Source organism: Tursiops truncatus, chromosome 6 (assembly GCF_011762595.2).
Source record: "Tursiops truncatus isolate mTurTru1 chromosome 6, mTurTru1.mat.Y, whole genome shotgun sequence".
Taxonomy (NCBI): Eukaryota; Metazoa; Chordata; class Mammalia; order Artiodactyla; family Delphinidae; genus Tursiops; species Tursiops truncatus.
Window position 1 is genome coordinate 67974040 of NC_047039.1, and position 25460 is coordinate 67999499.

At 38.8% G+C, this 25460-nt stretch overlaps 1 protein-coding gene across 6 annotated transcripts in view; it reads right to left on the reverse strand.

Annotated features, from left to right (window-relative positions):
* Positions 1-679: 679 nt before the first annotated feature.
* CEMIP2 (cell migration inducing hyaluronidase 2) overlaps positions 680-25460 on the reverse strand; it is a 78680-nt gene continuing 53899 nt past the window's right edge. For 5 of the 6 annotated variants that reach the window (XM_073806213.1, XM_073806210.1, XM_073806214.1 and 2 more), the window contains 11 exons: positions 25280-25435; positions 22559-22736; positions 20141-20356; positions 16700-16908; positions 13444-13626; positions 10462-10681; positions 7678-7776; positions 6078-6167; positions 4270-4424; positions 2855-2958; positions 680-2501 (listed from right to left, as the gene is read on the reverse strand). In XM_073806213.1, the coding sequence (XP_073662314.1) occupies positions 2305-2501; positions 2855-2958; positions 4270-4424; positions 6078-6167; positions 7678-7776; positions 10462-10681; positions 13444-13626; positions 16700-16908; positions 20141-20356; positions 22559-22736; positions 25280-25435 (1807 nt within the window). In that variant the 3' untranslated portion in view covers positions 680-2304. The remainder of the gene's footprint in view (positions 2502-2854; positions 2959-4269; positions 4425-6077; positions 6168-7677; positions 7777-10461; positions 10682-13443; positions 13627-16699; positions 16909-20140; positions 20357-22558; positions 22737-25279; positions 25436-25460) is intronic. The other variant, XM_019934676.3, reaches the window with a different exon arrangement.

Sequence of the window (25460 nt, forward strand, 5' to 3'; positions counted from 1 at the left end):
AATAAAAAGAATAGATAATCTTAATTTTGTTTTCCTCACAAAAAAATTATAGACTGAAGTTAAACAGTGGGCCTATTATATGAGTGCAGTGGTTCTTAAACCTGGCTACATGTTATTAGCATCACCCAGAGCTTTAAAAAAAACTGCAATGCCCAAGCTGCACCCCACACCAATTAAATATGAATGTAGGAGCTGGGGGGTGGGGCCCAGGACTTCACAGTTTTTAAAGCTCCTCAGGTGACTCCAATGTGCAGCCAACATTGAGAACCTCTCCATTGGCCTTATGAAGATTACTTATTAGTTTTACAAAATCTACTTAGTGGAGGACCATTTCCCTTCCTTATGTCTGCCCATAGGTTCTTTACAGCTGGGATAGGGAATAAAAAATGACAGATTAACTGATTGACTGCTTGCTAGATAAATAGAGTCACACACACATATAAAAAAATATACATGCACGCATATTTTTATTTATTTTACTTAGGCCCTGATCATTAGCATATAAAGCAGAAAAACTGAGTGCCTTAGAACGTACATATCCTCTCCAAATCTTTAAAGAGCCAAACTCTAAAAATCACACATAAAAGATATTGGTCATAAAACACACACACACACACACACACACACACACACACACACACACACACACACAAACTTTAATCACCTTGAGGAACGATGATCCAATAATATATTTAATAGGTAAGATTTCATTCATTGATATACAAAAAAAAAAAACACCCCAAAACCTAAACTTTAAGACATGTGCCCTTAGCAAGAGCACTTACAGTTAGAAAGGTTTATCGGTAGCACTTTGAGGTAGCATATTTTATAAAGTAATAGAAGTCACAGAGCTGCTCTGCAGTTTCTCTTGGACAGAAAAGGACAGGCCATCAGCCATTGCTCTTGGTAGAGAAAAGTGAATTTGTCTGTACTCACTGCCAAAGTCAACCTGAACATACTCCCTCCCGTCTTGCCATGGCCATCCCTCCACTACACTTCATGCATTGTGGGTTTAGGAAAAGGTAAAGGCATTACAATGCTTCTTTCCTCTTGGTGTGGTGACATCCCAGGCTGTGGCAGCAATCTTTCTGCCACATGCAGTGCTCACTGGCAGGAGATGCATGCACCTAGGGGGAAGAAAAATATGGCATCACAGTGTCTTTTTTTAATTGGCTCTAACAATTTAGTTAAGAGTAACGGATTCCTCTAAGGCTAAAAAAAGGTTTCTGAATATTCCCTCCATGATTCTGGCCCTTAAAAGGCTCTCCTTTTTTTCTCCCCCTGAGTACAATATTTTGTGGGTATCATTAAGCTTTCTGCAATTGTCCTGCCAGGTTGGTGAGCAGTAAGGCTTAAAAAAAAATCCACACACAAAAACAACAACAAAAAAAAACTGGGTGCAGGAGAAACTCCAAGAACAGACTTCCTTTGTGCAAGTTGAAACGACCCAAGTTTATAGTTCAGGAAAATGGCCTGCTTCTTTTTTAAAAAAATGTAAATATTTAGCTCAGCTCTGCATTTTAAATACAAATATACAGTCAAAACAGGCTAAAGATTAAAGCTGCAAAAATGGCCCCACCAACATCAGACCATGGTGCAGGTCAAATTTTTTCCCAATGGTCACAGATTAAAGGGATGTCTAACTCCTAAAAGCCCTTTGTCCCAATATATTCCATACTTCTTGTTTGAAAGTTGAACCCTTAGAAGGAATCAATATACAAATGAATAAAAATAGCACATGTCCAGGCAAAAAAGGGCATGAGCTGGGCCTGAGTTGCCACTTAAAACTCTACCATTCAGTATCATACCAAATCCTCAAAGGCTGCCTGGAACCAGGGCCCAAGGCATTCCTGAACATGCCAGCCACGCAGGTCAACTGCTGACCCAAAGTCAACAACACAACTGAGCATTAGACTTCAAGTATCCAAGGTGCTACAAGAGCTGGTCCTCTCAAGGACTCAGGCTGACTCTCAGAAGCCCCCTCCCTCCCCCAAGACATCCCATTGTACAAAAGGTGAAGCACTGCTTATGGTCACTACAAAACACAGGAGTGGGAGGTGAGGAATAAGAGAACTGATCTCTGAAATATACCAGCCTAACAAATACAAATAAATTCTTTAACATTTTGTACAACTAGAAGGTGCGTGAGCCCATATTCAAGCAATCACTTTAAATTCTTTCTTTTCTCCCCTTTCTGTATCAAACAGGAAAATAGTTCCGTTGGGTTAACAGTGTCATTTTAAAATGCCATAAATTAAATAAGTTAGTTCACATTTTTTCCCCCAGCTAAGTTACAGTTAGTCTCTAATGTGCTTTTGAAGTTTGCTTCAACAGCTCCAAGTCTCTTCGGCGGACCGTGCCAGCTCTGGGACAACCATATCCGTCCAGCTGCAAAGGTACGAATTGTTCAAGCAGCCCAAGGCCCTCTCTAGCAGGACTAGTAAACAGCTTAGTCCATGATGGTTTGAAGTTTCCACTGAATCCCAAAAATATGGTACTCCCTTAAAAAAAAGAAAAAGAAAAAGTTCAATTTGTACCTCTACTAGTTCCATGCAAGATAATGTGGGAGGTGAAGCGGAGGTGAGCAAAACAAAGATGGCTGTGAAACAAAAACAAAAAGAACTGTACTTCCTTACGTCAGAGAATGAACTCTCACCACCCACCTCTTGCCCCAAATAACAAGCCACGTCCCAACACACTTCCTCTACAACTGTCTCCTGATTTAGAAATTATTTTCATGATACCCACCCCAGCCAAACAAGCTCATGAAAACAGTCTGGTAGCTATACTCCACCGTAAAAATGCATATGTTGCTGGCCTCCTAAGAACTTCACAGAAGAATACAAATACAAACCTTTGTTATAAAGATTGGCTGGTTTGGCTAATCCCAGAGATACTAACGAATCTGAAATATTCAACTGCTTTATCTCTCCTCTTGTGCTCAACAGGACAATTGACCTGTGAAAGTTAGAAAATCAGAGCAAATTTCAGTAATTCAGCATGTATTTACTGAGTACCGTTCTGAACTAAATACAGTATAGAAATACTAGATAAAAGCAGAACTCAAAAAAACAAACAAGGGCTTCCCTGGTGGCACAGTGGTTGAGAGTCTGCCTGCCGATGCAGGGGACATGGGTTCATGCCCCAGTCAGGGAGGATCCCACATGCCGCGGAGCGGCTGGGCCCGTGAGCCATGGCTGCTGACCCTGCGTTTCCAGAGTCTGTGCTCCACAGCGGGAGAGGCCACAACAGTGAGAGGCCCTCGTACCACACACACAAAAAAAACCCCACATTCCTTTTCATCCCTGCTATTACAAGTGTCCCCTTCAATGCCCCACCTAGAGCTTATGTTGCTATTACAAGGGGTCTATAAATGTAGGGAAAGCAAAAGTCATTTAGGTCAGTGGACCTAGTGGATGGCTTGGGACACAGCTCTGTCATGGAACAAACTATTTTAACAGAGGAGGTTAGTTTTGTTAGTTTCAGATGCTCTATATACCTACTTAAGTTCTATTATCTACTTACTAAGTAAATGGATAAATGCCAATTCTAAAAAAAAATGAAATAAAATCTGTTCTCCATGGTTTGGTTTAAATTGCTACTTTTATTGTGAGTATATCAACATACACATTCAGATCTTTTTGTGGATTCTCTCTTCTGATCTCTCTATCCTCTGCCACTACTACACCGGCTTATTTACTATGGCTTTACGGCTTATTTTAATACCTTTTGTGTCTGCCCAACAGAAAAAAAGGAAGATTTCTCTCCTGTGAACCTTTGTTCAGAGACTAACAAAGAAAAATGAATCAGACTAGGGCTCTTAAAAGAGAGACCACACACTCATTCACTTAAAAATCAATTTACTCCTGGGGAATTCCCTGGCAGTCCAGTGGTTAGGACTCCACACTTTCACTGCTGAAGGCGAGGGTTCGATCCCTGGTCAGGGAAATAAGATTCCGCAAGCCACATGGCACAGCCAAATTAAAAAAAAAAAAAAAAAAAAATCAATTTACTCCTTTCCAGTCACTTCCAAGTGACCCAGGTGACAACCTCCTATATCACAGTCATAGCACAATGCTGTCTGAGGGTTCATCAGTGGGAAAGATGGCTGCAAAGGTAAAATTGTCTATAAAACTATCTATAAAATTGTTTTAGGAATCCTAAATACCCTAAAAGGGTAAAAGGGCAGGTAGACAAACCAAAGCTCAGAGTTAACCGGATGTCATCTTTAAGGTACCTTATCCCTCATACAGAGCAAGCTTCACCTACCTTGGAGGGATGCTTGTTTTTAAATACTCTTCCATGAGACTGACATCAGCAAAAGAGAAAACCTTTTTCTCCATCAACCGGAAGGGAACACTGCAGGCATCCACAACCAGGAGGAAGACGCCCTCACTTCGGAAGGTAAAGTCAGTGCCGTTGATCTGAGAATACAAAAACATCTGCGGTCATCACCATTTCGGCATTTCCAGGATGACTCGTCTTTCCAGCCCCTTTCCCTCTGTCTTCTAAACCCATGAATCAAATAATAATTCCCAAACTCAAACTGTATATTCCATTACTCTTCCTCTGCCAACATTTGAGATTGAGCCTGTGTTCTCACAGACTTTTGCCTTCACTGGTCTTTTCTGACTGGCTAAGTTGCTACAAGCAAGGCATGGCAGCCCACACTCAGCTGAGCAGGGTGACTCTCTCTGCAGGCTCAGGGCCTTCATTCTTACACACGTAGTCTCTCAATGGGGTCAGAGCTTTCCAACTCAGTGATAGGGTGGCAGCCTCTATACTGCAGCTCAGATACTGTCACATTGGTTCAGGAAAAATACATGTATCTATATGAAATAGATATCTAGTCAGATAGATAGATAAATAGATAGCATGCTTTAACCCACATAAACCCCCCCATTATAGCTTAGATTTAGAACAACAGAGGAGCCAGATTGCTTCATCTCCTTTGTTCCATATATAGCTCTCCTTTAAAATCAAAATGGAAAAATGGTAATTTTACCAGGATTTAAGCCACAGGGTATTACTATATCTTGTTCACCATTACTGTGAACTGAAATTTCCAGTTGTCCTCTTTAAATTAATGGTTTGAGACCTTTTCAAGAAAAAGGAATTCCAGATACATCCAAATCTCATTAATTCCTCAACCAAAAAGGAAGGGAAAAAAACTTATTAGACTGAAAAATGATTTAACATTAATTTAAGTCATAGGCACTCTTTCTCTTTAAAATGTGTGAAATTATAAACTATGTTAAAAGCTAACAAAGGAGAAGGGCTTCCCTGGTGGCGCAGTGGTTGAGAATCCGCCTGCCGATGCAGGGGACACGGGTTCGTGCCCTGGAGTGGCTGGGCCTGTGAGCCATGGCCGCTGAGCCTGCGCGCCCAGAGCCTGTGCTCCGCAACGGGAGAGGCCACAACAGTGAGAGGCCCCCGTACCACAAAAAAAAAAAAAAAAAAAAAAAAAAAAAGCTAACAAAGGAGAGATGCTCTCTTCACTACACCTGTCCTTCCTTGGAGAAGTTATACTTAAATTTTATTTCTAATCACTAATGATCTCATAGGAATACAAAATGGCTTTTTGCCTATATTTAAATAGCCCTAGTCTAGAGAATAATTCCAGAAGTGCTTGACATAAAGTGCCATTTTATATTTAGAAAGACTGAAAGTGACTCACTTATTTTTAAAAATCTGGATACTTAGAACTGAGACACATTTGATAAAACATATACATAATGATCCCTAACACACTCAAACTGTCCCCTTGAAAAGTACCCCCCCCAAAAAACCTGTTACTTAAAGGAAACACAAAATTTTCCGTAAAAACTAAAGCAAGGCCATGTCCAGCAAAGACTCTTCAGGTAATGCATGTGAAAAGTATTGGAAGTAAATGTGACAAAACACAGTCCTCTGTGATCTCTTTTAGGGTCCCAGGCACCCAGTGTGCAGCAATGGAGTCAAACAATGTCTACAGACCCAGAGGAATACCCTACCTGAGACAGTCTGGGCAAAACAATATCTTCTTTAATTATCTAGTGAGCTAGCAGAGCAGAGAGACTCGGCACCAACTTGCTTACCTTTGCAACTGACACCCACCAGATTCCACGCAAGTAGGCTGGGATGGGTTCCTCATACAGCTGACTGCATTGAGATGTTGAGCTAACAAACTTCATACCAATAAAATTACATCATGAACATACTACAAAATGAAGAAATGCTAATGCAGGGCAATAGGTATATATACTTGAGAAATCTTTGAGTTACATAGGGATCTTTCACTCTTTCTCTCTTTCTAATTGTGGTAAGAACACTAACATGAGATCCATCATCAAACATTTTAAGTGAACAATATATTACTATTGACTACAGGGACAATGTTGTACAGCAGATTTTGAGAGTTTATGCATTTTACTCAACTGAAACTTTATGCCTTTTGATTAATAACTCCCCATTTCACGCCCCCCCCCTTAAGTAGCAGTATTTTTAATTCAGGGTTGTTAAAAAGTTCTTAATTCAGAGTTAAGTTCTAGAGATGGATGGATAATGGTTGCACAACAATATGAATGTATTTCATACCACTGAACTATATAAACTTACAAATGGTTAGGATGGTGAATTTTATGTTATGTGTATTTTAACACAATAAAAGAGATTGGGAAAGAAAAAAAAGAGTAAGATTTAATTTTGCTCACATATATGGGGATTTGTGAATGTGTTGTCCACCACTTAAAAAAAACCGAGCTCCTAAGGAGACCACATGAGACTGAGCCCAGACCCTAGCTGGGTATCAGCTGGATGGCTAGATACCTCCTACCCAAAGAGCTCTTTATATAGATGCACTCGATTTTGGACAGGCCACATGCCTAGAGCTGGTTACCTTGCGGGCTAGCTTGGCTCTTAGCCCAAATTCCAGTATTGATATGAGGCTAAGGCTTTTAACTCCCATTAACCTACTTAAAAAAGACAACTAACACTTTGCATCTTCACTTTCTTCATCTGAAAAAAATGGGAACCAGGCAACTTCAAAATAAAATGCCGAGGAAATTTTAAAACCTTCACTTCCCATATTTTAAACAAATAACTGGGGAACTTCTTTTAAGCTTCAAAATCCAAGGTTAAAATTTCTGCATATTGATTATCTATGACAATTTTTTTTTTTTTTTTTTTTTTTGCGGTACGCAGGCCTCTCACTGCTGCGGCCTCTCCCGCCGCGGAGCACAGGCTCCAGACGCGCAGGCTCAGTGGCCATGGCTCACGGGTCCAGCCGCTCCGCGGCATGCGGGACCCTCCTGGACCGGGGCACGAACCCGCGTCCCCTGCATTGGCAGGTGGACTCCCAACCACTGCACCACCAGGGAAGCCCCTATGACAATTTTTTTAAACCAAAAACGCCTTGTCTCCTACAGAAAAGAAATCTGAATAATTACCTGAATAATTTTAACATTCGCCTAAAAGTAATCAATAAACATAATTGACTGAGAAAAAATTTTAATAAATTTATCTTATTTATTTAAAACGCAAATGTTTAGGAGGTATTTACACCTCTACTGTATTGCTCACCACTAATAATCAAAATGTGATTATAAACAAGTGAATGTTGCCAGAGAGAATTCATGTTACCAGGATAAAATGTAAAACTGAGAAGCTGAGGCAATGTACACACCAGATGGTACTCACAGAAATAACAGACAGGTCTCCACGCTGAGTCTCTGCTTGACTGGGTGACTGGAATTGCACAGGGAGGTAGCTTTTATGAGGATCACTTGTAAACACCACCTAAACAGGGAAGAAGTTCCATATCTATGTCAACTGCATCTTCCTCCAAAAAGATCCTTCAAAATAAACTCAACTATACCAAAGCCAGTGAGTGGGTTTTTGTTTTTATTTCTGTTTTCTCTGAACTTTCTGTATGTATTTCATGACCTGGAATTCTATCTTTTGATACAGGCTTTATACGAGAAGTGTATGTTCCTAACTTTCTGGAGCAATCTCAGTTTCAAATCATTGTAATCTTGTTAATAAAATCAGTTCTACAAATGACTACATAAATATGCTTTATATCTAAATCTTTGTAAACATTTCATGCAAAAACAGTCACAAATCTTTTCAAAGGTCCTTTTCAGACTAGTTATTCTGAATTGGGACTCAGTCACTCCAGGACTGAGGAAAGAAGTGTAGATGACAAGGACTACCCTGTTTAAAAACTTTCAGGGGTCTGTACATCACCAGGTCTAAATTCCTCCACCAGACCTGCAAAATGTTCCACAAATAGAGTCACGTCTTATACACTCAGGACCCTATTTCCCACTATTCTATCACATTCAACATGCAGGGCAGTTCCCTCACTTTCCCACAAGCACTTTACCTCCTCTTCTGCTACCCTGCCTTTTCCAATGCTGTTCCCTTCCCAAGAACACCCTTCCCTTTTTCCTTCTACTCCAAATCACTGCCAGTCTCCAAACCCCAACACCCACCTCCTCCCTAAAGGCTGTCTTTTCATTCAAAAGCACTCTTAACTCTTCACACAATTTAGCACTTAAAAGCATATGCCCTGGGGAATTCCCTGGTGGTCCAGTGGTTAGGTCCAGCGTTTTCACTACCATGGCCCAGTTTCAATCCCTGGTCAGGGAACTAAGATCCCGCAGGTCACGCAGCATGGCCAAAAAAAAAAAAGTGTATGTCCTTATAAAGCGATGCCAACAAGAGCAAATAATCATGGCAAGAGCAGATAATCATGATATTAAGCACTCAGAAGCTGGACACTGCTTTGAAGTCTCAGGTCTGAAGTCAAAAAATTCATGTGAATTTTCCTACTTATTTCTAATACACATGTGTTTTTGACATTCAAAACAAAAATTCCCCTCAAATTTCCAAGTAAAAGTGATGTCCCCAGATGCTTCAAATACTTCTCAACTGCCAGGTCACTAGTCGATACAGCTTTAAGAAATGAATCCTGATCAATGTTTTAAGCCCAAAGAATAAAGAACGCTAAACGTCAATGCATGGAACCATTTAACAAGATAGGCCCAGAATAGTTCCGAAGATGATTAAATTATTTTATAAATTGTAGTAATTCTTATAATAATTATAAATTATTTGAAGTCTTTTCAGTAATGAAGGGCTTTCTTAACAAATTCAACTTAAGAATTAGGCTGGAAAATTTACTTCCCCACAAAGACTATCTGAAAATTTCACTTTAACAGTCAAAACATTACATAGGACAGGCAAGGATTCACGTAAACTTCTTCATGTACCTGGTTTATTTTTTGGTCTGTTCGTTGGTTGGTTGGTTTAGTTGAATTGGAGAATAGAGGTGGCTCAAGGGTATGAGCAACCAAGACTATGACAGTGAGTTGTCATCAGAAAAATACTTATCATATATCACGATAGGAAGCCTAAAACCCCCTTCCTTTCCCTGTTCTTACTGCCTCCAATGGACAGAAACAAGAAAAATTAGAAATAAAGAACCTGTGCAATGGAAGAATTTTTGTTTTCTCAAATCACTTATAATGATAAGAAATAAAGATTTAGAGGTTTTCTCCATATTAATAGCAAGCATTTCTGTGGCAATAAGGACTTTTTAAAAACTCCTCCAGGCCAGTGAAACTAAAATGTGAACATGTATCAGAATGATCTCCAGGGCTTGTTAAAGCACAGACTGCTAAGCCCCATCCCTGAAGTTTCTGATACAGTAGAACTGGGTAGGACTCAAGATTTAGAATTTTTCATAAGTTCCCAGGTGATGCTGATGCTGCTAGTCTGGGGACCACAAGTTGAGAACCATTCTTCTTGACCCATGTTTGTTTATATAGAGGTTAAAGATCAATTAGGGCAATATTAATTCTGTATTTCTTTTTCACCTGGAATTAGTCTGACTTCCTTCGGAAACCCCATGCCTGATTTTAGCTCATACTTTGGATTTACTTTCATTGCCATGTTTTCTCAAGATCTAGAAGGAGACCATCTCATTAAGAATATGTCACAAGAAGCATTTCACTTCTAGCCAAAGTCAGTTTGTACTTTTAATTACAGGTAAACATAATAGCACATGCTTCAAATTAATGGCTTTTCATCTTGAAGGAAACAATTTTCCTACAAGTGCCTTTTCTGAAGATAAATTTCACACTTCCAAGAAAACAAATTATTTTTTGATATCACTGACATGCAAACGAAATAGCGATACTGTAATGGAATCACATCTGAGAAAGAAAAGATGACAACCAATAAATCCACAATCATCGAGGGCAAACTGATATATCACAGGGGGAAGGTGGTTTTATTATAAATTTGGACTGGTTGCTTCTTATGAGCATCACATTCTAGAATGGGCCAAAATTTAGGGGAAACCATGCAATATTTATAAATTGGCAGCACAGATGTTTCAAAAAAAAAATGTGCTGATTGCACAGAACCTTTTGACTTTTTCTCCTGGACCACAGACCACTTTTATTCCCTGTTTACCTGATGGGTTCCGCAGCCCTGACAGAGTCCCTTGAGCATGGATGGCATCGGCTTGAGTGCTGATGGCCTTCTGTAATACTGGGGATACGCTTTGGCCATGCAGTTACTGATGTCTTTGGAGTCCGTTGCTGCCTGGATCTTGACTCTTTCGCATCCCTGAGATGAACAGTAACTGTGACCATCCCTGTGGCTTTTGGCTTTTAGATACAAAAACAGCAACCTGCACAAAACAGAAACCAGTCCAACAGATGTTAGATTAACTCTCAAAAACTTACAAAAATTCCTCAAATAAGCTCACGGCCAGAAGGGATATTCCTCCAATAAATTAAAATTTTTTTTAAAGAAAAATAAACTACAAAACCAATAAAGTTGTTTCTCTTTCCTTTCTACCCTCCTAGGGTTCTAAGTCAAATGCAATACCACTTTAGAAAATATTTTGATAACCTGATTCAGTCGTTATGGGCAGTATCAAAGTCGATTTCTGGTTTGAATTAGTTCAATTGGTAATTTAGGAGGATGGAATTTGGCTTGGCTCAAGAATTCCTTGGAAAACTTTACACTTGAGTTTAGGATTTGGTAAATTAGTGTGGTTTATTCTTTTTTTTTCTTTTGGTTTACAAATTGTTTTGGTTTAAGGCACAAAACTGGAATAATTAAAACACCAACTGTGAGACTTGTTTGGTTAAGGCCAAGATATGGTATCAAATCAATTCCTGTGATATTTACTAAGAGCAGATGGGCCTGGGGTCCTTCTGTCTGTACTTTGGCCAAAATCAAGCGAAATGAACAGTCCTACCCATTCTGAATTCTCCTCCTACTGCCAAGATGAATGGAAAAGCAAGTTCCAGGCAGTAGTCCAATGTCTGTCAGCAAACCTAGGCCTTCTAAACCAAAGGAAGTCAAGATTCTAAAAAGGACTTGATCAAATGCGATTGATTACTGGAGTTCAAGAGTTCACATTTTATTTATTTATTTGTTTGTTTGTTTATTTATTTATAACAGTAAACTTTTATTGAGGACGTACAACATCCCAGGCCCTATGCTGAATGATTTGCATGAACTGTGTGCTCTTCAACCTCACAACAACCATATGATATAGCGTTTTTATTATTCCCAAATAACAGATAAGGAAACTGGGGCACAGAAATATTCACTAAATTGCCCAAGATCACACAATTAAGTAAGGCAGAATATTATATAAAGTCAGGCAATCAACTGCATTTCTCCAATTGCAGTCATGAAGAACCTTCTATTTATAAACTCAGCTCTGCTTGGCAAAGTAAGAACCAACAAAATAGAAGATCACCCTGGATCAGTAGAATTTCCTGGTAATAATTGCTTTCCCAGAGGGGGACCCACACTAGCTCAACTTTCAGAATTGAGGAAGGCAATGCAACATCTAAAGTGCCTGGTTTACTGAACCCTTACATGACAGCCCATAGCAGTCCTTTCTTTGGAGACATCACTCTTAAAGAGTTCACATTTTAATATGAGGTCAGTGAACAACACAAAGTTGTGATGAGGTGAAAATCAGCCACTGTTCCAACATCCAGTAATTTTAACATATATATAAGGAATGACAGGGACTTGATTAGGCATGGACTTTTGATATATAATTTAAATCATCAAAATGAATAGAATTAAAAAAGAATTTGAACCTCAAAGGCTGAAGGACTCTAGAAATATCCAGATGAAGAAATACTTCCCATCCTTTTACATATCAATCATTAATTTGTGATCACCAGACTGTCCTTACAAATTTGGGCGTTCCATTTATTTTTGTGGAAAATCAACTGAGAATGTGGCAGTTCTATCATGTATAGAATAAAAGCCCAACTAGGTTGCTGAAGTTGAAATCAGAGATAATGATGATAAAAAAAAAGACTTAAGCTGATAACACTGGCTGCAGCACCAGCCCTGAAGGGCAAATGAGTTGCATCTTCTTCAAAGGTTAACAAGACACTTGACTGAACCCTAACCTCATTCCCCCACAGTCAATCTTGCCACCCTTCTCTCCAGTAGGAAATTTTGTCTTTCCCCAAACATGCCGTGCCAAGTTCTTCATGCCTCCATGCATTTATCCACACTGTCCTTGGAACACCTTCCTCCTAGTCACTCCTCAAGAGTCAGCCCCAGTGTTATCTTCTTGGGTTGTCACTGGCCACCCAAGGCTGAACCTCTGGGTTACCTCAAAAGGCACACTATAGGACTTGCAGCATTTAAACCTTTCGCGCTCTGACTACTTGCTTTACATGCCCACATCTTTCAATGGACAGTGAATTTGCAGAAGAAATGTGCCTTATTTACATTAGTATCTTTATAGTACCTAGACAATGACATAGAGTAGAAATGCCAGGTTAAGGGATGGATAATGAAGGAGCATGCTACTTTCTGGAAGAGTACAGGAGAGAGAGCCTACCATAACCCAAAGGCTGAGAGACTGTAACTGGATAAAAGCAGACAAAGCCAACAGGACCCCAGGTGAACAGGATTAGAACTAAAAAGTGGAAAGATGCAGGCTAGAGAAAGTTGAAAGCAAATATGCCATGGTTACACAGTGATTTTTTTAAAACCCAAGGTCAACTTGAGAGATAGTCTTAAAGGAAGAGAAAAATGAGCTTTCACTAAAATATGAACTATATCATATGGAAATAATCATCTTTAGAGTCGTTATGGAAAACACTATTTTAATTTTCAATTGGGCCTACTGGTTCTTTATTGACAAGGATAATTTCTCTTTCTAAATCGCCTTAATAGGTAAACAGCAAACATCTCACTCGATTCCTACTGCCAACTGTAATTACGAGTCATTCTAGTTCTCTTCTAAACCTCTAATGGTGATGAGCAGAGAATTACCCACATCAGCTGCTTTTCTAAGCAGCCGTCACATCACAATCTATTCTTAGTTACACTGAAGAACTAGTAATTTCACCACTAAAGAAAAACAGCAATAATTCTCATTCACTGGTTGCCCTGAATTACCCCGTGCTGGAGTCAAAATAGAATTTCCTCTCAGACTGTTTCCTCTGCAATTCCTCCAGCGAATGCAAGGGCTCATACTCTTCCATTTTGGATAATGAGCCATTATGCCGCTGTAGAAAGCCAAAGGTAACCTGAAAACTTGTGTTTGACGGATAGCAGAGCCCAACTCGAATCCAGTCATTCCTATAAAGGAGAGACGATAAAAACATGAATTCACATTTGAGCCAGTACATTTTGAGTATTACAGCATATGTAAATTTTAGCCATGGTCTTCTCCTTAAATTTCTGCTGTGTATGGAGCCACTAACAATGCAAGTCCTAAATCCTAACACACTAATGAATCATCGACTTTTACATGTTACCCAAATTCCGCTCCTCAATATATGTACAACAATGATATGGCTTATAAAAAATTCTTGGTTTCAACAGGACTTCAGGGAATGTGAAGAGAAGCTGGATAAAATGTACTTAGATACTGCAAGCAGATAATAAAATTGAGACAGTTGGGTATGGGTATACTAAGATGGAAGAAACACTAATAGCCTGATAGTGGAAGCGTACGCTGGTAAAATCTTTCCAAAGAATTTTTTAATTCATAAATATATTTTTATCTTTTATAATTACATTAGGATAAATTGTTAGTGGTAAATTTGCTAGAGATAAAGGTGTATGCATTTTTAAAGTCTTTGATGAATATTACCAAATTGCCATAGTGTTGTTTCTTACCTAATGTTCTAAGATATAAAATTAATACTTTTTGAAAACCATTAAGAATATTTTCCCCTTTTTTATCATTTCTTTTTTTGGCATTCTTTAAGTTATGGCAAAATATACATGTGGTAACATAAAATTTACCATTTTAGACCTTTTTTCACTTTACAGTTTAGTGACATTAAGTACATTCACAAGGTTGTACAACCATCACCACTATCCATTTCCAGAACTTCTTAATCATTCAAAACAATTTTAAAACAATATGTAACAATGCCTTAAAATTGTTCACACAGATTTCATCCAGTAATCCCACTAAGAAATTAGAAATACAGACCAAAAATGTATAAGAAAAGATGCTCTATCCAGTATCATTTGTAATACCAAAAGGGGGAGAGGGGCAGGAGAAAAATAATCTAAATGTTCATAGGGGAATGGAGTAGTTAAATAAATTTTGGCATATTTATATGCTCAGAGAACACTTGAGGGTGGAGAGACACGAGAACCCTATAAATGTTTATAATCCCTCAATTTGATTAGAAGAATTACACGTTATTGTAATTTTTAATGTTTTTCTGTATTTCCTTATTTTGTTTAATGCATAAGTACAGCTTTTATAACTTTTAAACTGTTATTTTCATAAGTGCCACTATGACAAAATCCATGACCTCTCTATAATTATATTAAATTTGGAAAAAAATTATCCATCTCCTCCTCTTGCCTCTGCCCATGATGTAACTTTTACAAACTTTTAGATAATTAAACAAGGAAAGTTGGACTGAATTTCAAGCCCATATAGAGTTTTGAAACTTCTGAGCTCATCCTTTTTTTCACTTTAAAATCTTTTTACTTTCTTAGTATTTATTCAAAAGTTATGCCTTGTATGTGCAGAACTCTGCATACCATTTGATTATAATACCTCACCTCAGATTCATAACCTGCCAGATATAACTTTTTGTATTGCGGATCACTCTTTCATATATCTCCTCCACCCTCTCTGACAATCGTTTGTTCCTTCATTGACTTCTAGGCAGCTCACTGATGGGGGTGACAATATCAGATTGGCTTTTAGAACCCACACCCTGGACACAATGTGGACCAAGGATTGAAGGTGGAGGGAGGTGGGGAGACCGAATAGGAGGCTGCTGCAGGGATCCAGGCAAGAGAGGCTAATGACCTAAACGCAGTCACAAGCAGTGACGGTGGAAAGAAGTGGAGAGATTTGAAAACATTAAGCACATAGGATCAACAGGGCTTGGCCACTGATAGGATGGAGAAATGAGAGAAAAGAAAGAGGAAAGGATGAGTCCTGAGATTTTTTTGGCTTGGTTGACTCAGTAAGTGAAGGTGCAATTGTCCAGCAAGGGCATAGAGAAGCAGCAGCCAGTGTTACAGGAAAATAGTAATGGTTCAGTTTAGAGCATGTGCCAGAGGCCTATCATCTCAGAATAAAAGCATCTACCATGATGTTCAGCCATCCTTGGAGGGGAATTCCTATACGTTCTATGTCCATCTCTGTTCATTCCAATTGGGTATTTTAAGAGAGTTCTGACGAGTCAGCCTTTATGAACCGTCAGGTGAACAAACCAATTTTTCAGGTACATATCTGAGCAGTTTCATGGAGTCCCATGGGTTAACCATCACACGTCTAGATAGTCCCAGCTCTTGTTTCTAGTCTCATCTTCTGTAACTTCCCCCACCTACGCTCCCATCACACTCAATCTATCAGTCCCTGAGCAGAACTAGCCCTTTCCCAACTCTGCTGCTTTTGTAACAAAACTGATCGCTTGTTATCACTTCTCAGTGCAGCCTGGCCCAACTCCCTTAGGCAGAATAGCTGCTCTTATCTTTTGTCCTTTAAAAAATAGTACTGGTTTATTTACTTAAATTTTGTTCTACCTGTATACTGTGAGCTCCTGAAGGGCAAGTACTTCTCTCAGTCATCTTTATATCAACTGGCACACAGTAAACCCTTAAATAAATTAATGTAAAAATAGAGCCCTTGATTGAAAGTAATATTATTAGAGCAGACAACTGAGAAATCAAGAAGGGATAGAAAGGTGCTTTCACATTCTGGCAGGGATGGCAAATACCTGGCATTATCCATGCCACAGTTCTTCCACTTCTTGCCCATTGCTGACATGAATAATCAGTCATACTACTCTCCTCTGTCAAGTCTAAACTTGGCCTCAAAAATCTTTTTACTTTCTAGGTAACCGAGTGCTCAGTTGGAACACCAGATAAAATTTATTCCCATCCCAGCTACAAAGAATTAAAGTATTCAGCAGACGGTATTAAAACCTACCGTTAAATGGCTTTCTGCCCACAATTCCTTGACCATAGAGAAAAAGACATGCTTTTAATAGGACAGAATTCAATTTATACAATCTCTTAATTCCATCAATATAACATATATAGCCTCCCCATAGGAGGAACAAAGTACATAAAGTTGAAGTTCTTTACTTGCTACAAAGGAGATAGGTTGTTTTTCTCCACTAAATTATTAATTGCCCAACTATTTGAAATAACAGTAATAGAAGCATACTTGTTGAAGTTTATGAGGTATAGAAAAGCAGTCTTCGGTGCTGGCCCATTCCAATGGATGGTGTAGCCCTTCTCCAGCATGATCACAGGCTGGTACTGTGGAAAGGTTGCCTTCTGGTTAATTCCCCGGAGCACCATAGGGTAGGCTGGATACTCATCTCGTGTGATGGTCATAGTCAGATTCTGAGTGCTCCATGTCTGCACATAGACCTTCAAAACATAATTAAGGATTAAAGGGAAGAGAATGAAAATTTAAATAGCTAAAGAAAACATATCTAGCACAAAGTCAAACGTCTCTACTTTCAAAAGAGAGATTCTATGATCCGTGCCAGACTGACTGAGTAGTAGCCAACTTCATCCTAAGCTCCACTTACAATGAAGCCTGCTTAAGCTGAAATAGTAAGAACAGACCATGTGTTCTGGTAGCCAAGATCTTCATCATCTCTTCCACAACAGGCCAGCTTATTCGTTAGAATATAAAACCTTTGTGGGTTTACATAGCCTGTCAAAGAAATCCCTCAATCTGAAGTACACACATACAAAAGATTAGTACATTAATGTGAAAACTGATACCCTCTAGTCAAATCTGAAAGACTTTCCTCTGAAATAAGAGATGGAAATTTAAAATATCTCAGAGCTTTGGCTTTCAATTTTCCATGACCTACATCAGCCCAAGAAGTCATTTTCCACCCATTAAAAAAAAAAAAGTTATAAAGTGTTCTGCAAAAACTGGAAAAACATATTAAACTGAGGCAAATTTGAAAGCCCTGAATTTATTCCAGTGGCATTTGAGCCCCATACTGTGCCAAAACAAAATCTTCCCCAAATGTATCCTCCAAAGAACAAACCTCAGAACAATTTCCTAAAACAAATCAGTATCCTGTAACAGAATCCCCCAGAAGTATTAAAACATTTGCAGAATGTTGCATTTAATCCACGCTACTTCTCTATGTTTTCTGTTTCTCTGATTTCTGCAGTTTTATCCATATTGATTCCTCAATTATAAATTTTTTGAGCCAGAAAGTCTTCTTAACTCTCATTCATGTTTGACTATAGTACTCTTCTCTACTGACACCACTTAAAGATTAAAATAGAGATAGGAATTTATTGATTGTTTGATTGATTGATTGGTACGTGGGCCTCTCACTGTTGTGGCCTCTCCCATTGCAGAGCACAGGCTCCGGACATGCAGGCTCAGCGGCCATGGCTCACGGGCCCAGCTGCTCCGCGGCACGTGGGATCTTCCTGGACCGGGGCACGAACCCGTGTCCCCTACATCGGCAGGTGGACTCTCAACCCCTGCGCCACCAGGGAAGCCCAGGAAATATATATTTTGAGACTACATTTAAATATATATGCTTAATATATTATATTTATTTATTCTTTATTTAAATGTTTATATTTGATCTGTATTTCATTATATAATAGGTTAAAATATAATAGAATACACCCCCGCACCAAACACATACATATATATATCCTGCCTTCTTCCAAATCCAAGAAGGATTTGAGGTGGCACATTCTCCTTATGTTACCACCTTTCTCCCTGAGCACCTTTACCCTTGGGTCAGCAAAGAGCAGACATCCCATTAAAATATATTTACAAATAGCTAAAGAATGATTATTCTATCTTGAGATCCAGTTGCTTCTATCTTTTGTTAAAAAAATACAGTATTATACATCATCCAAGAAATAACAAATGGCTACATATCTGGGCTCCCAGCCCAAATTCTCAGGAGAAAATTTCTGTCCTACCATTCCTAGAGCCGCCTGGGCAGTATTAGACACTTTTTTCTTTCTTCATCTTCAAATAAAAATAGAATTACTACTTTGCTTTTTAAGTTAGAAGTTATCAGGTTCACATTCTCAAATACCTTAGAAAATCCAAAGACTATATAGAGACATTTATAATAAAATATAAAGTTTTCATGAGTGAGCACATACCACTCTAAGACAGATACATGTACCTTTGAATACACATGGCTAGCAATTTAACTAAAACTGTAGCTACTAAAGAATTAAAAGCTTTTTATCTTCTAATTCTAGAATTTCTATATCTTCTTAGGCATTAATGAGTCAACTTAATTTTAGAGGGCAATTCTGGTTAAGAATAAAACGAATGGAAGAAGAAATCACATTTTCAACCACATTCTTCTTTATTTTACTATAATTATTTCTCCATCCTTTTCTTGTCCTTCCCAGAACTTAGGCAAGTATGACTCCTCTCGCTCCCATGGGGATGAGAAATCCCACAACAAAGAAGCTAATACGCCATTAAAATAAACCAGAAAAAGCTCTCTAATCTTTACCCCTCTTAAGCCCTTTGTCTTGTCTATACCACTGAGCCACCAGGGAAGCCCCCCTCTATTCTTTTATCTCTCTTAACATCTATTATTAAATATGACCATGTAATTGTCTAAAATATGGAAATAAAATTCTGCTCTCTTCAAAATTCTGGGCAACTGGTACCTCCATTCTGCAATCTGTCATCCATCAAATACCACTATTAAAATCATCTTTGCAACTTAGAGCCCTGCTCTTCAAATAATACTAATTGCAGCAAGCACTTCACTATGTGCTAGGCCACGGGTGAAATGCTTTACCAATACTCGTGCATTCTATCCTCACAACAGCCACGTACGAGAGGATCTAATATTACCCTCACTGAGCAGAGGCACAGAGCAATTAATTAACTTACCCACCTCATATTTAAGGAAGTAACAAAGCCAGAATTCAAACCCATGCAATCTGGTTCTGGCATCTGTGCTCTTAACATACTACCTCCCTAATTATTCCATCCTCTTATACTGGGCATCCAGTTAATAAATTGCACACTAGCTTAATGTTTTCAAAGAAGTGTTTCCCAATCTATATCATTCCCTTCATATTTTCATAGACATTATATCATAATATAATTTGCAGAATTTCCTTGGATTCCTTCCTTGTCCACTCATTCCAATTCCTAGCTCTGTTTCTGAGAACATCTCACTTTCCGTGTGATCTATTGATATTCTGCCTCACAAGTCAGAGTCCCTAATTTAGAGGTAAAATAGAGATAATAACCCTGAAAGCAAAGAGTGAAACACCCTCTCAGGGGACACAGCTGTAGCACAGCAAAAAAACCTGGCCTAGGAACTCAGGAAATATGGGTTCTCACCCCAACTACAATCCAACCATATTTAACCAATAGCAAGTTATCTTACTTCTCTTGGGCTTACTTTTTCATTTTTAAATTGGTTTGGAGTGGGGGAACTTTAAATAAAATTCTGTGAGTCTGTGATTCCTAATGAATTTTTTTCTTTTTTTTCCCCTAAAGAACCCCCCAAAAAACCCATGCTTTGGAAAGTATCAATCATCCCGAAGAGCTGAAGAGTACTCCTCACAGAAGCAGTGCTGTCAGGAGCTGCTAAGGAATCAGGCATCACGATGTGTTCTGGCCTACCTGGGCATAGTTCCCACTGCACACCACTGCATTCCATTTGGTAACATTTACACAGCTTGGATGGCGGATCAGGTAGTTGTCAATTCTTCCCACGTAAACATCCTTGTATCCTGTCACAGAGCCATCAATGTCATGGAATATGGAGTTCTTATCACCATCTAGCTCACAATCTTCAAACCAGGGACCAGGCTTTCCAAAGAAGACATTGAGAGACACCTGAAAACAATGAAAAACAGGGACATCATAAAATGAGGGCTCCTGCCATGTTAGCCAGCATTCCCTGCAAGGACCCAACTTCATATCCATTACAATTACTTTAAGGTTAAAGCAGTTCTGAGTCACAGCATAATTGTCAACCAACATTTTTGATTAATTATGACATGCACGGGGAAAAAAATTTCCCAAAGCCTTGTAGAGTTCAAGCAGCAAGCGTTCAATTTCATCTTCGGTGTTTTCCCTTTTTTTAACTTAAAAACTATTACCTATTCCCCAGATAAAACTAATCCATGGTAAGAGAAACTAGAATAGTTGTGGGAAGGGGAACTATGCAGTCATATGTATTTGTTAAAACTTATAAACTTTATACTTAAGATCTCTGCGTTTCCCTGTATGCAAACTATACCTCAATTAAATAAAAATCTATTATAAGTTCTATCTCCTGAGCTAATCATTTTATTTCACTCCAAATGCTTTAGTTAACTTGTTAATGACTCCTCCCACCAAAAAGTAAGTACAGTTCCAAACTAAAACACAATCTAAGTGTTGCCTTGGTATGGTTGCATGACTCACTACAACTTGTTGAAAAGTGTGTGTTATCTTCTATCTCCTCAACGCAGACCAAGTCCAGCTCAGTAATTTTCATGACGGGTAATGTTAATTCAATGCCCTTATCGAACACATAGTACACAGCTGCAAAGCAGGCTGCAGGTTACATGCTTTATTATCTTCAGCTGCTTCTTATTAGTGGTAAGTTACTAATGTTATTCAAGCCATGCAGATACACCTCTATAATGCTTTTATTGGGAAGTTTTAAAATCAGCTGAACATCTAAATGATAAGCAGCTCAATGGAAAATCAGTGATGTGTGGGACAAGTGGCTCTAAATTCTTAGTTCTAGGCTCTTTTCTCTTTTTCCTTATACCTCTTATGGTGAAATCTAAAAGAAGTCTAGGGCATACTGTCCACCTTTTTAGGAATAACAAATATGACAGACCATTCCCTTTATGAATGGTTTCAGAGCATTGCCACGTTAGAGAATTCTAGGCTGATGAAACACTAAACTTAAACAGCATGGATTCTCTTAGGCTGTTAGAACTCTAGAACTCTGCAACAAACGAAACATCTAAAAACTTTTTTTTTTCAGTATGACCATGTCAGTGATCACCAAACTCTGTGCATGGGGAGAGCCACGTGGGCAGTAAGCGAACATCTAACCTCTACACTGGAGAGGTAATCCAAGAACCACCCTATTTATTTAAGTGGGACCCTATCCACAGTGTAGCTCTTCCTCTTCCCCTGGAGTTATGTGGCCTAGAAGAGAACCAGTCAACCAAGCTGACAACCCAGCTTTGCACGTGTGCCTCTGTTCCATGCCTCAGCTATTCATGAAAACCACATATAGACTTTGGTAAGCTATCTTAAGTTCTCTTTAAACTGGGCAACCACAGAGTTTGCCTGTGGACGTGAATGAGAGAACTACGAGCCACTTTCCAATTGTGGCTGTGTCTGTGGGAGCAGAAAGCAATACGGTCTGAGGCTCAATCTCTACACCACTGTCATCTTAGAAGTGGAAAGATGGGGCGAGGCCGGGAGTATATAATCAGATTGTCCTGTGTTTTAATGGTAAAGAGGGTACTGACGAAACTACTAAGAAAACTATTGCTGTGGCCTACGGCATTGTAAACAATTATCTCTAAGTCTTCTTTGCAATCTTCATAAAACCCTTCCAACAGTTCATATAAGAAATAACCTCATTTGTTTCATATCACCCCACTATTCCTCTTCTTTCCCAATCTTTTATCCTCTAGTTCCCCAGAAGAATAGACCCCAGAAAAGTAAAATACCAGGTAAAACCCAAATCTCTTCATGGATTATTATACTGAATTTCAACAAATTATATGTCCTCTTGTTCCTATGAAATTCTACAATTCCCATCCCCGTGTCATCACTTTAAGTCATTTTCCCTTTGAAGATATCACCAGGATATCAGAAATACCCCAGGTCACATGGGACTTCTGTTCTCACCTTGAACTCAGCAGGACAGAGTACCTGGAATTAGGAGTTGCTCTTGCATAGATTTCTCCTCCCAATCGTAAAAACTCAGTGCGAACCCTTCGTTTGTGTTTTCGTCCTTGGAAATGTGCCATCCCTCCTCTACCCACCATACTCACTGTGTAGGAACCATGAGAACATACTTACATGTGGACCAAACTTCACAAGGGAGATGTTATTCCTGGGGGTTATCTGCCAAGAATTCTTCATGAGGAAGCCAATAGCACTGGTATGCCTATCTGGAGTTGGCACATATTGTTTGAAAGTGCACCTGGTGACATGAATGGGCCCATCATAGATCTGAAAGCCTCTAATTGGGAATGTCCTGTTGAGATACAAGATTTTGTTTAATGCATATGGGCCCGTCCCTTTAACAGCACTTCACTTGCGTACTTGTTTTATAAATACTGTTGAATATCCCATATACACCAAGCACAATCCTAGGATACAGTGGTAACCAAGCAAGATCTCCAATCAAATGAAACCTACACTGAAGTGAGAAAGGCAAACAGAAAAACAATGGACAATTTCAGATAATAAGTGCTTGAAGAAAGTAAAGACATAGTAATACAATAGACTGGGTAGAAGAGAGATGCTATTTTGGATAGAATGGAGGCTTGTCTGAAAAGGTGACTTGGCTTCCTTGAATCAACTCAGTTAAGATCTTTTCTTTGATAACTCATACACTTTAGCTTTAGTTCCAAAATTTCTAGCATGAGAACAAAAGACAAATCTGTGCTTAAACAGAGAGAACCTCCTTTCAAGCCACTAAATGATAGTAAGGAGAAATGATATGCTTAAAAGTACAAAAGTGTAAGTCTGCAAGGCTTACTATGTCAAAGGGGATGGCTAGATTGAGAAATTCGTTTTATTCATTTTACTCCTTTCTGTTCCAACACAAACTCCTTAACCTACTAATCATATATTATTAACCGTAATTAATGTACAAAACCCATAATATTCTGGATCCCTTAGGTTTTTCCCCTATTACACTCTCAATGGCATTGCAGAGGACTTCTATAGCAACTAATTAGTTTACAGCTTGGTGGTGTTTTACAATAAAAACATAGATGCTAGCAAGCAAATCAAATAGCCTACTTAAAAATCTATGCCTCTAGACATACATACACTACCAAACGTAAAATAGATAGCTAGTGGGAAGCAGCCGCATAGCACAGGGAGATCAGCTCGGCGCTCTGTGACCACCTAGAGGGGTGGGATAGGGAGGGTGGGAGGGAGGGAGATGCAAGAGGGAAGAGATATGGGAACATATGTATATGTATAACTGATTCACTTTGTTATAAAGCAGAAACTAACACACCATTGTAAAGCAATAATACTCCAATAAAGATGTAAAAAAAAAAAAAATCTATGCCTCCTGATGTTTTTCCAAGGATACATCACAAAACGGTCCTCTGCCATAGAAAAGGTTGTAAAGATACAGTAAAATAAAAACTGGATCCATTGACCAACTAGGAATCTTCATTTCGAAAATTCCTCCTTGGCAAAGAAGCAATAGCATTTTGAAATAAAACTAAAGGCCAGTGTAAAATAAAAATAATGGAATTGAATTGGCCACCATTTTTACTGCAGCCCATACCCAACTAATACAGCCTTTTTTCTTTAATTTACATATTAGAAGAGGCAGCTTTAGCCTAATTGTAAAGAGCAGAGCACTGAAGCCAAACTAACAGGGTTCGAGTCCCACCTTAGCTATTTTTAGTAAGTTACTCACTTATAAAGCAGGATGATGACAGCACCTACCTCACTGGGCTTTGCAAGGATTAACTGAATAATAAAGTAGTTTAGAACAGGGCCTGATACATCATAAGCATTTAATAAATGTTTGCCATTAAAAATCCATGAAGTTCCTTTCCTAGTGGCTTCCACGGTCTAACAGGAGTTCTACACATAGCATAGCATATAGTAAAGACGTTCAATATTTCCCAACAACAAACACAGGCGAGAGGAGCCAAGCATAGGCTGCCCTTTGCCAGAAGCTAGTTAAGCCCTTTCGCCAACACTCATTACCTGTCCCCCAAAGCCAACTATGTTTGCCCCATCCCCCTGACCTGTCCTAGCCCAATATCCAGACACAGGGTATAGCTTTAAGGGAATTGATGTTTGATAAATTCTGACATTAGCTCCAATGTAAGGCCTTTAGAACACTAGTTTTTCTCTACCTGGTTTTCCTGCGAGTAAAATGACACCTCCAAACTGTGTCTCAGAACTGAGGTACAGATTAATTAGGTAATAGTTCCCTAAAAGTTCTGAAGAATCTTTCTAGTACTAAGTACTATTTTAATGACTGTGATTATTTTGGAAGAAAACATGCCAAAAGTCTACCCCCAAACCCTTTCAACATCTGAAACATTGTTAATTATACACCTGTGGTTAGGTTTTGAGTCAGCTTTGGCATCTATCATCTCATTTTCTAGGACTCTTTTCAATAGGTAATTTCCTTTTTCCAGTGGCTATTTCTGAAAACTAACATCACATATTGAGGGAAAACGGACTCAATGTCCATAGTGTTTATGGTTTGGCAGTTCTCTCAAGAAAGAAAAAAAAAAGATTACCAGCTTATATAAGGCCTTATACAGGAAGGATAAACAAGATAGGTTCCTTCATTATGAAATTGATAATGAAATCTATAAAGTGTTTAATAGTTAACGCTCCAGAATTCCAGAGAATACACACAATAGTAATAGCAATAATAACAACAAGAATAATAGTTTTAATAATAATAAGGTCGGAAAAGTGTCACAGTGGGAACCAATCGATACAGGATTATTACAGAAACTTTTGTAAGAGGGTTAGGTTTTCATTTATTGTTTAAATTTAACACTCCTCTGATAAAGCAATGCTTACCTGTTCCTGGGTAACGTCCGAGGCTTCTGGTCTATTCCTCCAGTGCCTACATACTTGTTCTGACCACCCTGAAATCCGTAATTCCTGCTCTCCCCAATAAAGAGAGATTCAGATACCTCTTGGCTGGAACCTTCATCACTTGGGAAGCTTCCGTCACTGTTAAAATGAGGATAATCATTAA